Consider the following 22,003-nt stretch of genomic DNA (forward strand, 5'->3'; position numbering starts at 1 on the left):
GGAGGTTGACACTGGTGGTCAGATTTGCTCTGGTATACTGTATTTCTGTAACTCAACTATGAACTTTGTAAATCAGAATTGTTGCAATAAGTCAACTTGGATCAAAGTGGTCTGTGTGTGTTGCCAGCATGTGTATGCATATATGTTGCCTGCATCTCTCTTTGAGATGTGTGGACTTTCATACTTTAACTCTCGAACATGTACTGGAATTCTCTCAGCCTTAGGAGAAGACTGAGCTCTCCTTTGAATGAGTTTCTCTCTTCCTTATCCTCCCTTCTTCAGTATCTCTGAATAAAGCATAATTTTACTGTAAAAATAAAAGTGGAATCTTTATTGAATTGACTATTTAAAGAAGCTATCATAATTGTACTATTATCTAATTAAAATGAACAACTCACAGAAAAAGAACTGTACAGTTTTTCCACCATACTTAATTTAGGCTTAACCCCTTAAACTCAAGAAGTACATAAAAACAGATTCTACTGAAAATGAATTAATAATAGAGCTTTTTTTCTTTTTCTTTTTGGTGATAGATTGAACCAACCTCACACATGTAAAGGCAGGTGCTCTATCACTGACTAGTCATATCAACAGCAAATAGTAGCTAGTAAATGATTATTTCTGAAAAGTAGAAAATTTTAAAGACATTTCTAACTTTCACAAACCAATTTATTAAAAGTAGTCCACAGATTTTATATAAATTTGCTGATGAGTCCATGTATTTTTAATTTTTAAACAAAAGAGAAACACTGTATATATGTTCTATACAAAAACGGCAAGGATGCTCTTAACAATTTTGGAATTATTAATAATTCTGGAATTATTAATAATTAAGTAATTCTGGAAATTTTAAGACCATAAACCATGTTTCTGGAATATTTAAAATGATAAAACTGCAGGTTGGTCTGTGGATCAAAATTTGCTTTTGTTTTTAATTATAGAAAAATCAAATTTCTATAATAAAAGCATTCATAGCATACTATATCAGCTTTATGTAAAAATGAAAAGGCATCTATAAACCTAAGGAAAATCATAAATATCAATGTTTAAATTACTAAATTAAAGTATATGTTTAAGGTATAGTAAGTCATTTTTAAGTTCTGACTCTTAGGAAGACCATTTTGGCCTATTTATAGGATAAATTAGCTATGGTTGAGAGTAACTAAAGAAATTAATAAGCACATTAACTTTGGTCAGTTGAATGTTGGAAGAAGAGTTAAAATCAGTCTCCTTGGGACTGGTTTACTGATAATTCGGCAGGGAGGGTGCTTGCCTTGCAAATCTAAACAACAATGAGATCATCTCATAGAACTGACACAAATTAAAAAATTGAACTTAGACCCCCAGCTAACATCATGTACGAAGGTAAAATCCAAATGGATTAAAGACCTCGATATCAGACCCAAAACCATAAGATATAAAGAACAACACACAGGCAAAACACTCCAGGACATTACAGGCATATTCAAGGAGGAAACTGCCCTCTCCAAGCAAGTGAAAGCAGAGATTAACAGATGGGAATATATTAAGCTGAGAAGCTTCTGCACCTCAAAGGAATTAGTGCCCAAAATACAAGAGCCATCCACTGAGTGGTAGAAACTATTCACCCAATACCCATCAGATAAGGGGCTAATCTCCAAAATATACAAGGCACTGACAGAACTTTACAAGAAAAAAACATCTAATCCCATCAAAAAATGGGGAGAAGAAATGAACAGACACTTTGACAAAGAAGAAATACAAATGGCCAAAAGACACATGAAAAAATGATCCACATCACTAATCATCAGGGAGATGCAAATCAAAACAACCGATGAGATACCACCTCACACCACAGAGAATGGCACACATCACAAAGAATGAGAATTAACAGTGTTGGCGGGGATGTGGAGAGAAAGGAACTCTTATCCACTGCTGGTGGGAATGCCGTCTAGTTCAACCTTTATGGAAAGCGATATGGAGATTCCTCCAAAAACTGGAAATCGAGCTCCCATATGATCCAGCTATACCACTCCTAGGAATATACCCTAGGAACACAAAAATACAATACAAAAACCCCTTACTTACAACCTATATTCATTGCAGCACCATTTACCATAGCAAGACTCTGGAAACAACCAAGATGCCCTTCAACAGACGAATGGCTAAAGAAATTGTGGTACATATACACAATGGAATATTATGCAGCTGTCAGGAGAGATGAAGTCATGATATTTTCCTATACATGGACGTACACGGAATCTATTATGCTGAGTGAAATAAGTCAGAGAGAGAGAAAAAAGCAGAATGGTCTCACTCATCTATGGGTTTTAAGAAAAATGAAAGACATTCTTGCAATAATAATTTTCAGACACAAAAGAGAAAAGAGCTGGAAGTTCCAGCTCACCTCAGGAAGCTCACCACAAAGAGTGATGAGTTTAGTTAGAGAAATAACTACATTTTGAACTGTCCTAATAATGAGAATGTATGAGGGAAATGGAGAGCCTGTTTAGAGTACAGGCAGGGGTCGGGTGGGGAGGAGGGAGACTTGGGACATTGGTGATGGGAATGTTACACTGGTGATGGGTGGTGTTCTTTACATGACTGAAACCCAAACACAATCATGTATGTAATCAAGGTGTTTAAATAAAAAACAAAAACAAAAACAAAAAACAAAACAAGAACAACCAATGTTGACACAATTGCAGAGATAAAAGGATTGTAGACTGGTGCAACCTTTTGTGGAAAATAATATGCATGTTCCTCAAAAGATAGAAATTGAGCTTTGATTCTATTCAGCAATACTACTCCTGGAAATATATACTAAGGAGCCTAACCACAATGCAGAAAAACTCTCTATACTCCTGTGTTCACTGCAGCACTGTTCACAATAGCCAGAATCTGAAAACAACCCAACTGCCCACAAATAGATGAGTGGATGAAGAAACTATAGTATAATGGAATACTACACAACTGTTTGGAAAAATAAAGTTGTGAAATTTTCTGAAGACATTAGAGTAACATGTTGAATCAGAGGGGGGCCGGCGTGCTGGCGCTAGAGGTAAGGTATCTGCCTTGCCAGCACTAGCCTAGGAAGGACCGCGGTTCGATCCCCTGGCGTCCCATATGGTCCCCCAAGCCAGGAGTGACTTCTGAGCGCATAGCCAGGAGTAACCCCTGAGCATTACTGGGTGTGGCCCAAACACCAAAAAAAAAAAAAAAAGAACCAGAGAGTTAGGGCTAGAGCAATAGTATAATGGGTAGGACATTTGCCTTGAATGTGGCTGACCAGTGTTTGATCTTAGGCATCCCATATGGTCTCTTGAGCCCGTCAGGAGTAATTTCTGAGTACAGAGCTAGGAGTACCCCCTGAGCGCCACCAGCTGTGGTCCAGAAACCAAAATAAATAAGCAAAAAACTTGAGGGAAACAGACCAGAGGCAATAAAAAATGGGGGGATGGGGGAATGGAGAAACTCATTAGGACAGAGAATTTAATTTTTTGTGACATGACTTAAAATTTAACTTTTTATGACTATGACAATAGTTAGAAACGATCCTCGTAGACAAAAACTGGGTGTTGAAAGGAGGTAAGGTGATATGTATGATACCCTTTCAATAATAGTATTGCAAACCACAGTGCCTAAAAGGAAAAAAAGGAGGGGGAGAAAAGGAGAGAGAAAAGTGTCTGCCATAGAGGCAAGTTGGGAATTGGGGGAGTCAGAGGAAAACTAGTGATCTGTGGCCAGAAAGACACTGGTGAAGGGATGAAATAAAGTGCAGGGTGGGGGGAGGAAAGAGGGGATAAAGAGATCAAAGAGAAACTTTTGTTCCTAGATTATTGATTTAGAACACATAAGAGCTGGCAAGATGCTATGATCCTAATGTCTTCGTTTAGTCCTACAATGAATTCAAAACTAATACAGACTTTTAAAATGAATTTTAAAAATCAGGTAAGTTATAAACTTGAAAAATACTTACTGAAATAAGTTTATATACACATCTACATCCCTCATATCTGCTTGCTTCCAATCTTTCTTAAATCCAAGAACAAGTGTATTTGGCTTCATACGGCCAAGACCAGCAGCCTAAATAAGATAAAGGAAAAATACAATTTTAAATATGCAGTAGTATACACATTAAATATGCAGTGTATACACATTACACAATCTCTAAGCATTTTAAAATCATGTACCTTTATCAAAAAACATCCTGATCACTCACTTCCAACATATTTATAAACTACATATACAACTATCACCTATTGTAATTAAAAAATAGATGAAAAATCAAACACCTGAAAAGGCATAGCATAACGTTTTCATACTTTTTTTTTTTTTTTTTGGTTTTTGGGCCACACCCGGCGATGCTCAGGGGTTCCTCCTGGCTGTCTGCTCAGAAATAGCTCCTGGCAGGCACGGGGGACCATATGGGACACCGGGATTCGAACCAACCACCTTTGGTCCTGGATCGGCTGCTTGCAAGGCAAACACCGCTGTGCTATCTCTCCCGGCCCCGTTTTCATACTTCTAAAATGTATCAAAATGTTCATGTTTTTAGTAAATGATAGTATAATCATTTATAAAAATTGCTATCACACAGCAGCATTCTGTTATATACTTTGGTAATAGCTATTAAAACCTAAATTGAGGGTCAAAGATGGTACAAGGTACTGACAGAAAACTCTAGAATAACTTCTGGCACTATATGGTCCCACTAGCCATCTTTTTACACGATCCTGGAGATTCCCAAGCACTGCTGGAGTTGGTAGGGTAATTCCCGGTATTGTAGAGCATGAACAGTGTTGCATCCTCAGGCCCTTGTACTAAAACTCTGTGGAAAGTAACTGGGTGGCCTCCCAAATAAGTATATAAAACCTAAATCATAAAAGTACTTAGTTGCAGTTCTAAATTACAACATTAAACTTTTCATTTTTTGCAATCAAGAAATCTACTAAAATTAGGATAATTTCTCAACAATTTGTCTTGCACCCAGAAAAATTAATGAGTAGTGGCGCAAAACAGAAGTATTTAACAACATTCTGTAATGCATTCTGCTGTATTCTGCTTTCAACTTTATTACTATAGACTGATTGAATAAAGAAAATACAAAACCATACAAAAACACTCCAAACACTTCCAGATATATGTTAATTAGAGGTATTCTGGCGAACACTACACAATATATGTAAATACTAAGTCATTCTGTATTATTCACATTACCTTAAATTAATATCTCCATTACAAAAATCGCTTATGCCCCCCCAAATTCACATGTATTTCATCCTGAAATCCTATGAAGAGTGTAATCAAAATAGCTACTTAATCAGAAGTACTTTCAGTTTTCATACAACCTGTGTTTTAAAAAAATAGAAGTATAGAAATGAATAAATGGGAATATTTTAGAAAAAAAACAACAATTCTTATCATCAAATAGTACATTATTTTTACAGCCCCTTTAGCTCACAAATCTTACAAATTTTAAAAATTTGAATCTAATAAAGGCATTTGAAAAAGACTTTGTATTAAAATGAAGAGGGAAACCTAGAATGGAAAAGCACTGTAAAGCTAACACACAAAAATACTGTCACTGAAAGGCATAATTTACCTGCATCAAATACTGTGCACCTTCTCGCAAGTCATCTGCATGTACAGGGGCATAAAAACCTTTCATTTTGTTCTTAATAAGCCATCGTTGATACTTGGCTTGATCAATGGACATCTCTTTCATGGCTTGTCGTCGAGGGCCCTTTAGTGTAAATATAATAACATTTTAAATTGAAAGGTCATCTAATGCGTACTCACACACATACACACACACACTCACACAAATAACTCCACTGTACTGGGCTAGACAGTACAGAAAAGTAATACACTTCGCTCATCGCCTTCAGGGGATCACACACACACACACACACACACACAACTCCATTGTACACTTCGCTCATCGCCTTCAGGGGATGACAGACAAACACACACAAACACACACACACACACACACACAAACACAACTTCATTGTACTAGGCTAGACAGTACAGAAAAGTAATACACTTCGCTCATCTCCTTCAGGGGATAACACCTGGCTGGCCAGGCTGGGGAATCTGTTGGCAGACGGATTAAAGTGTTAAAAACTTTATTCCGGTTGTGTGGTCTGTCCTTCTACTCTGGAACCCTACATTTGGGGGCTCTGCTGGGATAGAATTGACATAACCAGTTGCCAATAAGGCTTCCCAGGTCCATCTATATACCAGGACACCTCTAGGATTAAAGAGGAAGCAGGAACCTCCTTTTCTTCATGTTGGAATCAGAAGGAAAGCCTGAAGATCCAGCTGACTCAGCTCACAGGACCAGAAAAGAAGGCAGACAGTCCTGGTGTTCCTTCCGCAGTGACCATAATGACTACACGGCGACTAGCAATAATGACACCCTCTTACTCAGACTGTGAATGGGGTGGGGGGCTGTGGGCCAGATTGTCTATGGGGATTCCTCCCCTAAACCTTGACTTGCTTGGTGTGATTTGTTTGGGGTCTCTGGGTATATTCTAAAAAAATCTGTTCGTACTGAGGTGTTAAGAAAAGTGAATACTGCTGCACCAATACTCTAGCCCCAAGGTCTATGGTTTTCTTATATATTTTTTTCTTTTTTATAATTCCCTTTACCAACCTACACATGCACACAAATAGCTTTCACTCTGCTACTATATTAAGTATAAGAGCAGCTGTAGCAGGGGCTGGAACCTCAGAAATAAAACACATTTTTAATAGCAAAACTAGATAAATACACACAGATATCCTTCATCTACTGACTGCTTACAATAGTCCAGATGCCAAAAAATGAATAATTCTAAATTAAGGCCAGAAATAGTACAGTGGGTAAGGTACTTGCCTGGCACACAGCTGACCTAGATTCGATCCCCAGTACCCATCTCCTGAGCCTGCCAGGAGCGATCCCTGAGTGCACAAGCAGGATTAAGACCTGAGCACTAACATGTATGGCCCCAAAACAAATTTAAAAAAATTTCTGAATGATAATTTACTCTTTGTCAGTAATGGAGGCTACTCCTCACAGTGCCTGTGAACATGGGATATAGAAACTAAATCACATATTAAAGTAGTTGCTCTACAACAATTAAACTGCATACTCAGCTAGAGTTAATGAGTATTTTAAAGTTATTTCTAAAAAGTTATTTTTAAAATAACAATAATTGAAAATTGAAAGTACCAGGGAAGTTAGCATCTACTGTATTTTTCATACCATAAGACGCATTCTCCCCTCTCCCCACAAAGATGGGGGAAATGTCTGTGCATCTTATGGAGCGAATGCGGCCTGGAGTTGAAGCCTGCGTGCAGGGGATGAGAGCATATACTAACCACTTAAATCTGTAGTGTTATGCCCCCTTTATTACGCAGACATTCCACATAGCACAATCAATCAGATTAAGGCACTTTCACCATCACATATAGAGAGCTTTGTTTAAGACTATTTGATCACTGCTGTGACTTTTTTATATTAATGAAAACATATTTTAAAAAATGTTTTTTTAATTTTCTGATGTAAGAAAGAGTTAGGTAAATGTATTTAACCAGCTGTGGGCTGTAAATATACTTTGGCCTTGCAAGCTGGTTGTTCCCAGCCACTGTCTCCTGAAGGTGCCCGCATTGCGTTTCTTAAATGTTAGTATACCATTTACTTGAGAATATTTTTTTTCTTGTTTTCCTTGTCTAAAATCTATGTGTGTCTTATAGATAAAAAAAAAAACATATGGTATTTTGTTTTTTGTAATATATAAAATCCACTGGTATTTTAAAAACTGTACATTTAGCATTAGTTGACCCATTACTATCACCTACATTTTTTTCCCTGCAATGTCAATGTGCTAAGTTTTCTGAAGACATAACAGTAAGTAAAACATACTGAATTTATTTTAGTCTTAGAAACTACATTTTTTAGATAAATCATTTGATAAAGAAGTATGATTATTTGCTAAATTAATTAAATTAAGCTTGACAAAAACCAGGAGGATAGTACAGGGGTAGAGTATAGCAGTGGCAGGGTTTGGTCCCTGGAGTATTGACGGGTGGGTGCAGCCCAGCAGACTCAAGCACCACCCTGGTGGGTCAGATAATTCCAGGTGCCACAGGGCCCAGAAGTACAGGCTCCTTGTAGCCTTAATTAAACCTCTGGCCAACAATCACCCTGGTCCTCCTGAGAACTGCTCCAAAATAAGTAAATTAAAAAATATTTACTAAAATGATGAGTTAAAGATAACTTGAGGGTTGGAAAGACAGCTAAGGTGTCTTGTCTAAGGAGCTAAGGTGCTTGCCTCACACATGGTCAACCAGGTCAATCCCCAGTACTGAAATAATGGTCCCTCTTAGCACCACCAAGTGTGATCCTTATACACAGAGCCATGAGTAATTGTGTGTGACCCAAATGCCTGTACTTCAAAGTCCCCACCAAAAGGAGAACAGGTTAGATACAATGGTAATTTGAGAGTACCTACCTTCAAATAAAACATATTGATAGTTAATTATCTTAGATCTTAAATGTCCCAATTTTATAGAAATTTAGAGCCAACCCGTTTTTAGAACAGAAGCCAGAGATGTAATACAGCAGGTAAGGTGCTAGTTGACCTGATTTTCACCCTGGGACCCCATATGGTTCCTGGTATCCACCAGGAGAGATCACCGTATGCAGACCAAGAGTAAGCCCTGAGTATAAGTAAGTGTGTTGTCCCACACATCCCACCCCCAGACAGATAAAAAGAAAATTTTAGTATAGAAGAAAAAGCTTAACACTTACCATATGTATATGACCACAGATCATCAAACCAACGTTTTTTGTGAAATCGTGAACAAGATGAAGCAAAGCTGGGCGTGAGTTTGGAGCACCAGTCAGAACAATACACTGTGGCCTAAATTAAAATGAAAAATAAAAGGCAGTTTGTTTTTTGATAGCTATGACACATATTTAAACTTTTTCTCTAAGAATAAATTACACAAGAATATCCTTTGTGCTCTTGTCCCTAGACCACAAAATTGGTAGAGAACTTAATTTGTGGTGTTGGGGATTGAACTCGGGGTCTCACATTCTCACATGGAAGGCCTTGGTCTGGCTAATGCCCATCAGAGAAGATAAACCATGTCCATCTCTGTTTTGGGGAAAAGCCCAATTGTACCAGGAATTAAATACAGGTTATCAGAAAGCAAAACTTATATCCTTAACCTTTTGAATTATCTTCCTTGCCTATGATGGCTCTTAAGTAGGGTTTACTGATATGCAGGAAATACAGAAACAAAACCTGGAAAAACAAACACCAATATCAACTGCCTCTCTAAAATAATAAATACTATTACATGTAAAAGATTCTGTGAGAGGAAACAAATTACTATGCTCATTATAAACTGTGATGGATTTTCACCTTCTAAATGTAATAATCTACTTCTTTCAGAGCTCAAAATATTCCTGACTTTATGCCTTGCCTTCAACACAAGACAGGTCACTTTTCTTCTCAGCCTGCTCACATCATAATTACTTCAACTTTGTAATATCAAACTTGTCGAATCTAGCTTGATTTTAATGACTACGATCACATAAGTAAAGCCATCTATGGAGAAAGAAAGGCTTTTATTTAAACTAAAAGTTTTGATTCTAATTATGGGAAAATCAAAATTAAAATATATCGTGTCTGCAAAATAAATAGAATTTTCATACATTCTTTTTTTTCCCCGAAAAATGAAGTGAAAATCAATTGTTTTTAAATTTTTACCTTACTTAAACATTTCTTTGAAATAGTTGCAGGATTTTATAGCAAGCTATCTGAAAAAAAAAATTCTGGAAGAACTGCTTAGGAACAATTGTAAATCATACTCTGAAGAGCTCATAGTCCCTGTTATCCTCTCAACTATCAAATGTAATAATTCCTATCTTCTTGGAATGGCAGTATTTTTTCAGCCTTTATTAAGGTAAATAAAACTAACAACAAGAAGATTAAAAAGAATTTTTTCTGGGGAATCTAATCAGATAAAAAGGAAAATCTTTTAAGATAATTTAAATTTTCCAAACAAATAAGAAAAACCACAATTATTCAGTCAAGCTACAATTGACAATCTACACACAATGCAGAATTTCCTTTACCAAGGATCAGGTATTTCACATGCCAAAAATCTAAGAATCCAAATTAAAGAAACAGGTAACAATAAAACAATAAAACTTAAAGGAAACAGAACTATAAAATGATGAATACTAAATGATCTGTCAAGTTTTATGAAGGGTAGTCATTAAGAAAAAAAGTTGGGGGGCTGGAGTGGTAGTACAGTGGTAGGGCGTTTGCCTTGAACGTAGCTAACCAAGGATGGATGCAGGTTCAATCCCTGGCATTTAATATGGTTCCCAAGGCAAGGAGCAATTTCTGAGCAGAGCCAGGAGTAACCCCTGAACACCAACTGGTGTGCCCCCCCAAACAAAACAAAACAAAGTTGGATTAACTTTAGAGACAGAATGTCAAAGGAAAGAGAAGGCAATCAATCATAATAAGAATGAGCAAGTTTATCATCATTCTTACTGCATTTGAAGTCTTCATATTACATTTTAAAATTATCACAGGGCCAGAGAGATAGTATAAGGGGCAAAAAGCTTGCTGTTCATGCAGTAGACCCTGGTTAATCCCCAAATTCTGCACTGCAAATTGTCCCCTCCCACTCCAAGCACCAGCATTCCTGGGTATGCCCTAAGAACAAAACAATAAAAATTAAAAATAACTTTGGTGCATGATGCTAGCAAATAGTAGTTTAAAATTTTCTTTTTCTTCCCCCTAGAATTTACTTTACTCTTTGCAAGGAGTGGCATGGAGGTACATTATTCCATGTGAATTTCAGTCGTGTTTCAATTTCTTTGAAAAATGCCCTGGGTATTTTCATGGAAATTGCATGAAATTTATATAATAATTCAAACAATACTGCCAGTTTACAATGTTAGCCCTCCTAACTCATCAAGAGGAGATATATTAACATTTCCTCATATCCTCTTTGATTTATTTTAGTAGTGTTTTATAGTTTTTGGTACTGTCTTCAGAATTTTATAAGTATAGAATGTCATCTAGAAATAGTGAAAGTTTGACTTTTCCTGAGTATTTCTTAGCTAATTGCTAACAAGGACTTCCAGTACCATATTCAGTAATAGTGTAAGAGTGAGCTACCTTGTCTTGTACCATCTTCACAATTGAGTACAATGTTTGCTATGGGCTGGTGGTAAATAACATTAACAAAATTGAGGAAATTTCCTTCAATTTCCAGTGTGTGTGTGTGTGTGTGTGTGTGTGTGTGTGTGTAAATTTCCTTCAATTTCCTGTGTGTGTGTGTGTGTGTGTGTGTGTGTGTGTGTGTGTGTGTGTGTGTGGTTTTTGGCCACATCCGGCAGTACTCGGGTTATTCCTGGGTCCATGCACAGAAATTGCTCCTGGCAGGCATGGGGGACCCCGGGATTCTATTGAAAGTTACCATCATGAATAAGTGCTATGTCCTATCAAAACGCTTTATTTACATCCATATGAGTTTTATTTTTCTTCAAGCATTGATAAGTGTTTCATGTTGATTGACTTGCATATGTTAAACCATCCTTGCATTTGTAGGATGACTACTACTTAGACAAGATCTTCTTGACTTGATCTTTTTGATGTGTTCATAGATTGAATTTGCTATTTTTTTGTTGAGGATCTTGGCATCTGTTCATCAATAGTTTTTGCTAGTGTCTCTGCTTTGGTTTTCAGGGCAATGTTTACCTCATACACTCTATTTGGGAAGATTTCTGTTTCTCACACTATTTTGGGGGGGAGGGGACCATACCAGATGAGGTTCAGGGGTTACTCCTGGTTATGCAATCAGAAATTTCTCCTGGCTTGGGGGACCAAATGGACACCAGAGGATTGAACCGGGGTTCGTCCTGGGTCAGTCGCATGCAAGGCAAATGCCCTACCGCTGAGCCATCACTCCAGCCCCCATCTTACACTTTCTGAAAGAGCCAATACTCAAAGATGTTGAGTACAAGTGGCCAAGACATTAAAACTATTTCAATTAGCTCTTCCCCCTTCTCTATTTCCTCCTCTTCCTTCTCTTCATCCTCCCTCCTCCTCTTACTTCTCTTCCTCCCCCTTAGCCCCGCCTCCTAGCCATCCCTTTGCTCAGCCCCTGCAGCCCCTGCCTTTCTGGCTCTGTGGAAAAAAAATAATAAATAAATAAAATAAAATAAAGATTAAATTATCACAACATTTAGGCAGATGGTGATTTTTCTTTGTAAAAAATAAAATATTTTCTGGTGGGGGTTTTGGACCACATTGGTATTGTTCAAGACTTAGACTTGGCTCTATGCTTAGGGATTACTCCAGGCAGGGATATCACATGGAATGCTGGGGAGCAACCTTGGGTCAGCCAAGTACAAGGCAAGAAAGAAACTTGCTTGCTATACTATTTCTTCAGCCCTCTTTGTATAATTTTGTAATTAGGATACCTCAATCTCATTTTTTAATACAACACCTAGTACAATCAGACCAAATCACTATCTTATGCTATTGAACTTTTATGTAATGCTAACATATGAAAATAATACTGAATGGTACCACAAAGAACAGAATTTTTCTATATTGCCTTATCACTCACTTACCTAAAATTTTTCACGTGGTCTTCAACCCCAGAAAGACGAATTGAATGCTGCAGTGCATTAAGATATGTCAGGGCTTGTGTTGAAGATCCCCAGTTCACATCTGTGAGAAGACAGTATTCATGAAGCATGACACCAATATTATTAATAACCAATAAGATGATTAATTAACAATGCTCTCATATTTAAAGTTGCTGAAATAGGTTATTAGGCTCAGACCTTTCAGTAGTTCAGCTTAAAGCATGTCTTTAAGAAAACATACAACTTAGAAAAGATTAAAAAAAAGAGGATTGCGGGCCCAGAGAGATAGCACAGTGGCGTTTGCCTTGCAAGCAGCCGATCCAGGACTAAAGGTGGTTCGTTCGAATCCCTGTGTCCCATATGGTCCCCCGTGCCTGCCAGGAGCTATTTCTGAGCAGATAGCCAGGAGTAACCCCTGAGCACCGCCGGTTGTGGCCCAAAAAACAAAAAACAAAAAACAAACAAAAAAAAAAAAAAAGAGGATTGGGGTCAGAACAGTGGCACAAGCAGTGCCTAGGACGGACCGTGGTTCGATCCCCTAGCATCCCATATGGTCCCCCCAAGCCAGGAGCGATTTTTGAGACATAACCAGGAGTACCCTGAGTGTCACTGGGTGTGGCCCAAAAACCAAAAAAAAAAAAAAAAAAAAAAGAATTACGACTATGCCTCATAAATAAAATCACTTTAAAATTAGAAGGGTTAGGGGGCCGGAGAGATAGCATGGAGGTAAGGCATTTGCCTTTCATGCAGGAGGTCATTGGTTCAAATCCCGGTGCCCCATATGGTCCCCCGTGCCTGCCAGGAGCAATTTCTGAGCCTGGAGCCAGGAATAACCCCTGAGCACGGCCGGGTGTGACCCAAAAACCACAAAAAAAAAAAAAAATTAGAAGGGTTAGAGTGAAAGTACAGGCTTAGGCAATGCTTTGCATATCGCAAAACCCAGTTTGATCCTTGGTACTATAGTTGGTCCCCAAGTAAAACAAAGTTTTTGAACACCATGGATGTGACCCAAAACTCCAATTTTTACAATTATAATTTCTATAAAAAAAAAAGGTCTCAAGAGAAAGGGACAGATATGTGACTGCTATGAAGCACAACTTAAAAGTTAGCAGGTTTGGGATCAGAGATATAACATGGAGGTAAGGCATTTGCTTTGCATGCAGAAAGACAGTGGTTGGAATCCAGACATCCCATGTGGGTCCCCGAGCCTGCCAGGAGTGATTTCTGGGCATGGAGCCAGGAGAAACCCAAGTGCTGCCGGGTCTGACACAAAAACCAAAAAAAAAAAAAGTAGGTTTTTTTTTTTTTGTATTATCAAATTTTATTATTTCTTAAATAGCTTGGACACCAATAAGTTTATATTTTACTTAGTTTTTAAAGACAAAATAGTTCTAGTAGAGAATTGCTTCTCAAAACAGTAAATACCTTTGTTCATTGTAGCACTAAAACTTATTCTTTGATAACTGGATTACTAAATGTTTGTTTATTATTTAAGATATATTACAAGAACTCTTACAGTCTCTACCCAATATATTCTCTTGGGACAAAACTTCTAAACCTTCTTCAATGATTCTTTCATCTGTAGGATAGTTTGCCATGACTATACCAGCCCAAATATAGAACAATCCTAACATACCTAACTTCATCATCTTATACATATCTAGCAGTTATCAATCTGTCATTTTCAAGGTAATCTTTTATTTTTTTTTATTATTTTTATTTTTTTTGGTTTTTGGTTTTTGGGCCACACCGGCGGTGCTCAGGGGTTACTCCTGGCTGTCTGCTCAGAAATAGCTCCTGGCAGGCACGGGGGACCATATGGGACACCGGGATTCGAACCAACCACCTTTGGTCCTAGATCGGCTGCTTTCAAGGCAAACACCGCTGTGCTATCTCTTCGGGCCCGATCTTTTATTTTTCAATTAAATTATCTGTTCAAATTTTCCTGCTACACATAAACAGTGAGAAGCGTTCTATTAATTCTGTGACATGTATTAACTAGAGCAGTCCAACTACAGTTCTACAATTCCTAATCCTTCTAAATCTAAAGGATTTTGAAATACAGAGTGAAGGACCTGGGAAGTAGCTTAAGGGTTAGAGTTCATAACTTGTAGATGTTAGTTCCTGAGGCTTGATCCCCCATACTGTACTGCCAGGAATAGCTCTGGTTATCTTCCTTCAAACACCTCCATGTTTGGCCCTTGTGACCCTCAGCACAGCTACATCTCTGTGAAGTAAAGTGCCTGACGCACAGAGCCAAGCTTATTTTATCAGAGATGGCCCTTCAAGCTTCCCAAGTCTTCCATAAAATAAAACTATAATGAGCGCAACAATATGTTAATTATATTAATTTGATTTTTAAAATTAGGTTTATTTCACCTTAAATTATGGTTAAGAACCGACTTTCATGAAGTAGAAAGTATCGTAGTAATCATGGCAATTACTTTATTAAAACTATCAAAAAAAACTATCATCTTAAAATCAAAATATTTAATAGCTTATACAAAGTATCTTTAAAATTACAATTAAAAAATGATGCTTAAGGAGCTAGCTTAGGAAGGACCGAGGTTCGATCCCCAGGCGTCCCATATGGTCCCCCCCAAGCCAGGGGCAATTTCTGAGCACATAGCCAGGAGTTACCCCCTGAGCATCAAACGGGTGTGGCCCAAACCCCCCCCCCAAAAAAAAAATATATATGATGGTTAGGTATGAAAAGTATCAAAGAACTTCCAAGTGTGTTTGAGCTTGATATTAAATAGATTACTAACCTGGTTTTTTATAGGTGACATAAATATACAGTCCCAAGACTATCACGTAAGTTAGCAGTGCAGCCCACCAATTAATGACAAACATCACTACACAACAAAGAATTGCTCCAAGAAGTGATATCCACATGTTGTAATATTTGAATGCAGGACGCCATCCTAACAATAACAAACAAATGGGTAAGTAAGTAAAGTTACTATGATATAGACAATAAGTAAATGCCCGAAATAACTCTCTGTGGCTGATATGCTGAAAATCTAGCAATAAAATGTCAATCAATCTCTTTTGATAAACACTAGAAATTAGAAATTTTAAGAAGGAAGGTTTTTCAATTGAGTCCTTAATATAAGTGTGGCTTTATTTTCTGGATTTTAGTATAAAATAGAACCACATTCTAGTGTATATTCTAATACAAAACAACCTAGGCAAAATGTTCTTATGAACCATTAAAATACACCTACTTATAAAAAATTAAGAGTTCACTATAAAAACCACCCTTCCCATATGGTAAAGCATTTATAAATTAACTTCATTCTAAAATAGCTTTAAAGAGCAAATTTTCATTCACAGGTAGTTAAATAGTGCAAAGTACTAATTAAAATACCTTTGCATATGATATATGTACTCTGTTATAAATTAAAAGTATGAAATAATTGCAAATCAACATAAGCTCTAAGAGACTTCAGGTACCCTTATTTTAATGGTTAACTGAGCTTTAATGAGTTAATCTCCAATTTAATTTTTTCTCAAACACATTTATAAAAAAAATTAAAAAAAAAAGAGAGAATCACCTGGGGATTTTGCAAGTGATGCGTGGAATACTGAAAAATTGATCAATGCATATGATGCGAGGAAGAAGTTAGAGATAATTGGAGCAATAACATTCAGTTCAGCTGCAAAACAAATCAAAAAAACTCCATCAGGCAAGTTATTATAACCAGTGTTTGGTACTTTTTAAAAATTAAAGATTTTTTGATAATAACAATGAAATAAACCTCTCATCAAGTTCCACATAGTAATTTACTTTCTCATAGGTGTACTTTTAAATTCTCAGATATCCATTCTTCAAAAGTTGTTATGTTCTTTCCATCGATGATATAGTGTCATCATACACATAGTTCCATAAGCATTATATACTTTTTGATTACATAAGGAATATACTATACTATTTAATTCTTTAGTTTTTTTCTGCATTCATTTGAGATCCATACTTGTAAGTAAAATTTATTCTTTTTTCCTTGTTTACTAGTTGAATATCCCCCACCACCAAACTGCGTCATGCGAAACTTATCTTGTCAATTTGTCTTCAAAAGTAACTAACCTATAGTAATAACTGTAACAGCATTAAATAAAAATTAATTTACATACTCGATGGTATTGAACAATTTTTAATACAAGGTCAGTGTCTTTTTCACTACTTTTTTAGTGGCTTGTAATTGGAAGCAACAAAGTACCAAAAAGTAAATGAGCAGGGGAATGTTTTGTGGGGAAGCCCTGAAATCCTCTTCTTTATGCTATTATTGTGTTTCTTTTAAAAATAATAACTTGGGGGGGGGGGGGGGAAGAACTTGGCAGGTCAGGGTGATAGCACAATAAGGCCTTTGCCTTACATGCAACCCGGATGGTGGCTCAAAATCCTGGCGTCCCAATATGGTCCCCAAGTCAGGAGCAATTTCTGAGTGCATAGCCAGGAATAACCCCTGAGTGTGGCCCCCCAACAAATAAAGAAATAAAGAACTTGGAGCCCCCGCTAGTTCTAATGAGCAGTAAGATCATACTAAATTTAATTATTTTAATTATTCAAGTTATGTTTTGAATGTGGTTAACTTGCAATATTATTTAAACACGTCATTTGATTAGAAAGAAAACTGCTTTATTTTGTAATTTACTAATTCAATGTTTAGAGCGAAGAGTGTAAATACAATAAAACCTACATTAGCACACCACTTATATGACTAACCAATCAAGATGAATCCAAGTGCAATTAAGAATGTTAAGATGTAGCCACGAAGAGGTTCATTGTTCTTCCCATATCCTTTAGCAAACATCTGGAAAGCTGGGTAGATATTGTCCTTACATAGAGCCTAAAAAAATGTCAATATTGAATAAAATACATCAAAGTAAGAGGGAGATACTTAAGTCTGGTTAAGTAAAAGATAGGTGTGGCCTGTTTTATAAAAAGAGTCTAAGAACTGAACTAGAAGCAGATAAAAACCCTGACATAAAAAATACTGATATAATAATAATACATCAGCATTTTTCCTAAAGTATTATTATAAATAATTTTAATGCACTAAATATCTTTACCATCCTCACTAATTATAATACATTAAAATTAATTTAAAATATTGTACTTATAAAAAATTAAAGTGTATCTTGTTTAGTATTAGCTACCTGCTTAATAGTCTATATTATTTATCATTATCTATCAAGTAGGTAACAGTGTATTTATTGCACATATTAGGGATTCAAGCATTTGTAAAAATAAAACATTTCGTTTTTATTTTCATTATGCTAATTGGTACAGAATATTTTATCCCTCTGATTAATTTTCTTAATTCTCTTTATACTCATACAGGATGTACTAAAAATTTATACTAACAGAAGTTCAATGTGCCACTTTAGACATATGAATTTATAAATAGCATATATTCACATGCATAAAATTGGAATTAATCACCGCCTAACTTCCCCTTTCCATAAAGTCTGTAATGTGAAAATAACTTACCTGAAATATTTTGGGAGCACTCACAAGAGAGGCTAATGCAGAAGAAAGAGTGGCTGAAAAGATACCTGCAGAAATTAATGGTGCAAATCCAGACACCATGCTCATTACCTTCAAAAAAAAAGTTACAAAAGTAGAAAAGTTTTTACAAATAACAAACACACAATAATGCTACACATATTTATTATTCTAATGAAGAAAACTAATACTAAGAAGTGTCATGACTAGAATACTTAGAAAAAATTATATGTGCATTATAAAATATTTAAGCATTTACCACTAGCCCCCTTAAACTTCAAAATATCTCTTATTTTGTAAAATTTCAAAACACAATGGCACTGGGAGGATTATACTGAACATGAAATTAAGTATCTATCACTCAGATGTGATAATGATCAAATCAGGGTAAGAACTGTAACCACAAAGGCTTTATCATGAAATAGAACTAATATCTTAATAGCACCAAATATAACTCAGCATTCAAATTCCTCAAACTGTACTTCCTTTTTTGTATTTTGCTTGTTCAAATAAGAATTCATATAAAGGTTACAAATTACATTCTGGAGATATGTCTCGATTCTTTTTCAATCTACATATCAACCTTTCTTTTTATAGTTCAATACTTATTTTGTTATGTGCCCTATAAAAATCCCTGATTTGGAATTTTTCAAAAGGCACCATTTCCAATATACCCTATATTACTCTTTCCTCTGTAAAAATAAGAGGTAGACTTATATTGTTAATCTGATCTGAACTTCCTAGCAACATTTCAGTATGCTGAGATTTGCTTCTGTTAAGAAGCTTGTTTCGGGGCCAGAGAGACAGCATGGAGTAAGGCGTTTGCCTTTCATACAGAAGGTCATCAGTTCGAATCCCGGCACCCCATATGGTCTCCCGAGCCTGCCAGGATTAATTTCTGAGTGTGAAGCCAGGAGTAACCCCAGAATGGTGCTGGGTGTGACCCAAAAACCAAAAAAAAAAAAAAAAGAAAAAAAGAAAAAAAAAAGCTTGTTTCAATTTTTCAATGTTAAGATAAAAGATTAGAATTGGGACTGTTTGCCTTGCAGGTGCCTGACCCACATTTGATTCCCAGTATACCATAAGGTGACCCAAGAACAGCAAGGAATGATTCCTGAGTGCAGAGCACTGCTGGGTGTGACTCCCCTTCCCACAAACAATAGGATTCTGATTTAATGAACTGCCTTTAAATCAGGCACATCTGGACATATAAAATGAATTCTGGCTTCACATTAGGCAAGACAAAGGTACACATATAGCAGTTTAGCATGAAAATAAGACAAGAGGCCACAGACTAGGTGTAGAAGGCTCTGTGTCTGATGATTTTGAAAATTCAAAGATTTCAGGACATTTAATGTGCAAACATATGAAGCCCAAAACAATATATAATTTTAAACTTAAGACAAATAATTCAAATAACTTTTTCTCAAGTACAAAAGTCAACTATTTGTAAAACAGTATTATATAGTTTTTTCCTTTGGTTTGGTTTGGTTTGGTTTTTGGGTCACATCGGCATTGCTCAGGGGTTACTCCTGGCTCCATGCTCAGAAATCGCTCCTAGCAGGCTCGGGGGACCATATGGGATGCCAGGATTCGAACCAATGACCTTCTGCATGAAAAGCAAATGCATTACTTCCATGCTATCTCTCCGGCCTCTATATAGTTATTTTATATTTTTTATTTTAGGGCCACACCGGGAACGCTCAGGGATTACTTCTGGCTCTGTGCCCAGGAATTACTATTGGTGGTGCTTAGGGATGATATGGGAGGCTAGATACATCTCAGCCATGTACAAGGCAATTCCATTAATTGCTCTATTTCTTCAGCCCCCAAAAGTACAGTTTTATGATTTCATAATTTTAGTTATATAACCCTCATTTACTTTCCAGCTATAATTTTTAATAATAAGCAATTTGTGCTTTTACATATTTTCCTCCCACTTTGTATTGTTTTAAAAAGCATTTTTGTTTTTCAGTCTCGGGAAATAAATTTAGGGCTTCACATGTGCAAGACAATGTACAGAGAAATGAAACAACTCTAATTTGTGAGCCAGGAAGATAGTGTGAGTGGTACAACACATTCCTACCATGTACAAGTCCCTGAGTAGATCCCTAGCATTGCAAGGCCATACAATCTTTACTAAGAGTGGTCCAAAAAAATGTTTTTCTTTAAAAAGTTAAGACCAGGGGCCTGAGTGATAGCATAGCGGTAGGTAGGGCATTTGCTTTGCACATGGCCAACCCGGGATGGAGGTTCAATTCCTGGCATCCCACATGGTCCCCTGAGACTTCCAGGAGCAATTTCTGAGTGTAGAACCAAGAGTCATCCTTGAGTACAGCCTAGTGTGGCCCCAAAACATAAATAAATAAATAAATAAATAAATAAACAAACAAACAAACAAATAAATGATTAAAAACTAGCTAGGAATAGCTGCACTATAGATCAAACTCCCCTTTGATTGAGTGAATCATATATAAGACTTCTTTATGAAGTCTTTTATCTTTATGATAAAGACACTTGTATTTTAAGACAGGAAAAATCTTAATGATATTTCAATCACTGAGCAGAGACCAGCATTTCTGTTCTTCATACTCAATATCAATGTCAGAACAAGCCTTTCTTTCATTCCTTCCTGTGATTCTGCTTGTCTTGTGACTAGAAAAGACAAAACTTCTATTACATAATTGGATTCACCACTTCTATTCACTGAAAAAGTGCAGTCAATTGATAGAAACTATACAACAGGGAAATAAGATGCCTGTAAACCATAAGAAATTTAGAGATCAAATAAGTGATTGATATTGTGATCATGAAAGCAGATTCCCAAATATTCATGTTTCCTATACTTACATAATAAAAACACTAAAAAATAAAAATTTTACTATTCAATTTTAGTTAGAAACTTCTATAAATTTACTTTGTGTGTGTGCATTTTTTAATTAAATCCACACCTTTGAGATCTTCAAAATTTCATAAGCTTTGGGGGTGAGAGACACAATATAGTGGTAGTTAAGGTACTTGTCTTGAACATGATAGAGCCCAATTTGATCCCTGGCATCCCATATGGTTTCCAGGAGTGATTACTGAATTCAGAGTCAGAAGTGGGTGTCGCTCAAAAGTAAAATAAACAATTAAAAACAAAAAACATAGCATGTCTATCAGATTAAGTATGATACTCACCTGAAAGTTGTTCATTAGGCCATAAGAACAACGATTGCTGTCACAGTATGAAAAGTCAAAGTTTAATCTACAAGCTGCAGTAGTACAGTTTGTAAGCTCTGATACAATAGTGTCATTAACATTCCCAGTAGCATCTCGAACAACACAAGAACCTACACAAGTGACAATGAGAATAAATGCAGGTCAGATTTATATTCACTCAAAATGATATATGCATACATATTTACAGTTAGTATAAATTTACCTGGCACAAACTTTTGGAAGTATAGTGGCCCACAGTATTTGAGCAGTGAAATGTACCTTATAGTTAAAATGTACACATATAAATTTAACAACCTTAGCCAAACAATTTCCAAGCCTATATGTTTACAATGTCCTAAGCAAAAAACTCTTATATTCCAAATAACATAAAATTTTTTAAACTCTAAGTACTTCATATTTGCAAAATCAAACTTCAATAATATAAATGTTTCATGGCAGAAAACTATAATTGTATTTTTATACCTTTGTCTCAAGTAAGACTACCCTAATAAGAGAAAACACGTGGTGAGATCTGCTTAAAAAATTTTTTGAAAACGATAGTTTTGAAAAGGCATTAAAAAATGCCTCCCAAAGGTATGTCAATGACCTTAAAACCATCTCCACATAGTACATAAAGTAAT

At 36.2% G+C, this 22,003-nt stretch overlaps 1 protein-coding gene across 1 annotated transcript in view; it reads right to left on the reverse strand.

The window, feature by feature from the left end:
* Positions 1–22,003, reverse strand: part of SLC12A2 (solute carrier family 12 member 2) — a 78,629-nt gene that overhangs the window by 18,517 nt on the left and 38,109 nt on the right. Inside the window, exons 10-18 of the mRNA XM_049786719.1 lie at positions 21,342–21,493; positions 18,147–18,254; positions 17,379–17,502; positions 16,210–16,311; positions 15,421–15,576; positions 12,635–12,734; positions 8,780–8,891; positions 5,585–5,725; positions 3,959–4,065 (exon numbers count right to left, since the gene is read on the reverse strand). Coding sequence (XP_049642676.1) covers positions 3,959–4,065; positions 5,585–5,725; positions 8,780–8,891; positions 12,635–12,734; positions 15,421–15,576; positions 16,210–16,311; positions 17,379–17,502; positions 18,147–18,254; positions 21,342–21,493 — 1,102 coding nt within the window. The remainder of the gene's footprint in view (positions 1–3,958; positions 4,066–5,584; positions 5,726–8,779; positions 8,892–12,634; positions 12,735–15,420; positions 15,577–16,209; positions 16,312–17,378; positions 17,503–18,146; positions 18,255–21,341; positions 21,494–22,003) is intronic.

This window comes from Suncus etruscus, chromosome 14 (genome assembly GCF_024139225.1).
Source record: "Suncus etruscus isolate mSunEtr1 chromosome 14, mSunEtr1.pri.cur, whole genome shotgun sequence".
NCBI classification, from domain to species: domain Eukaryota; kingdom Metazoa; phylum Chordata; class Mammalia; order Eulipotyphla; family Soricidae; genus Suncus; species Suncus etruscus.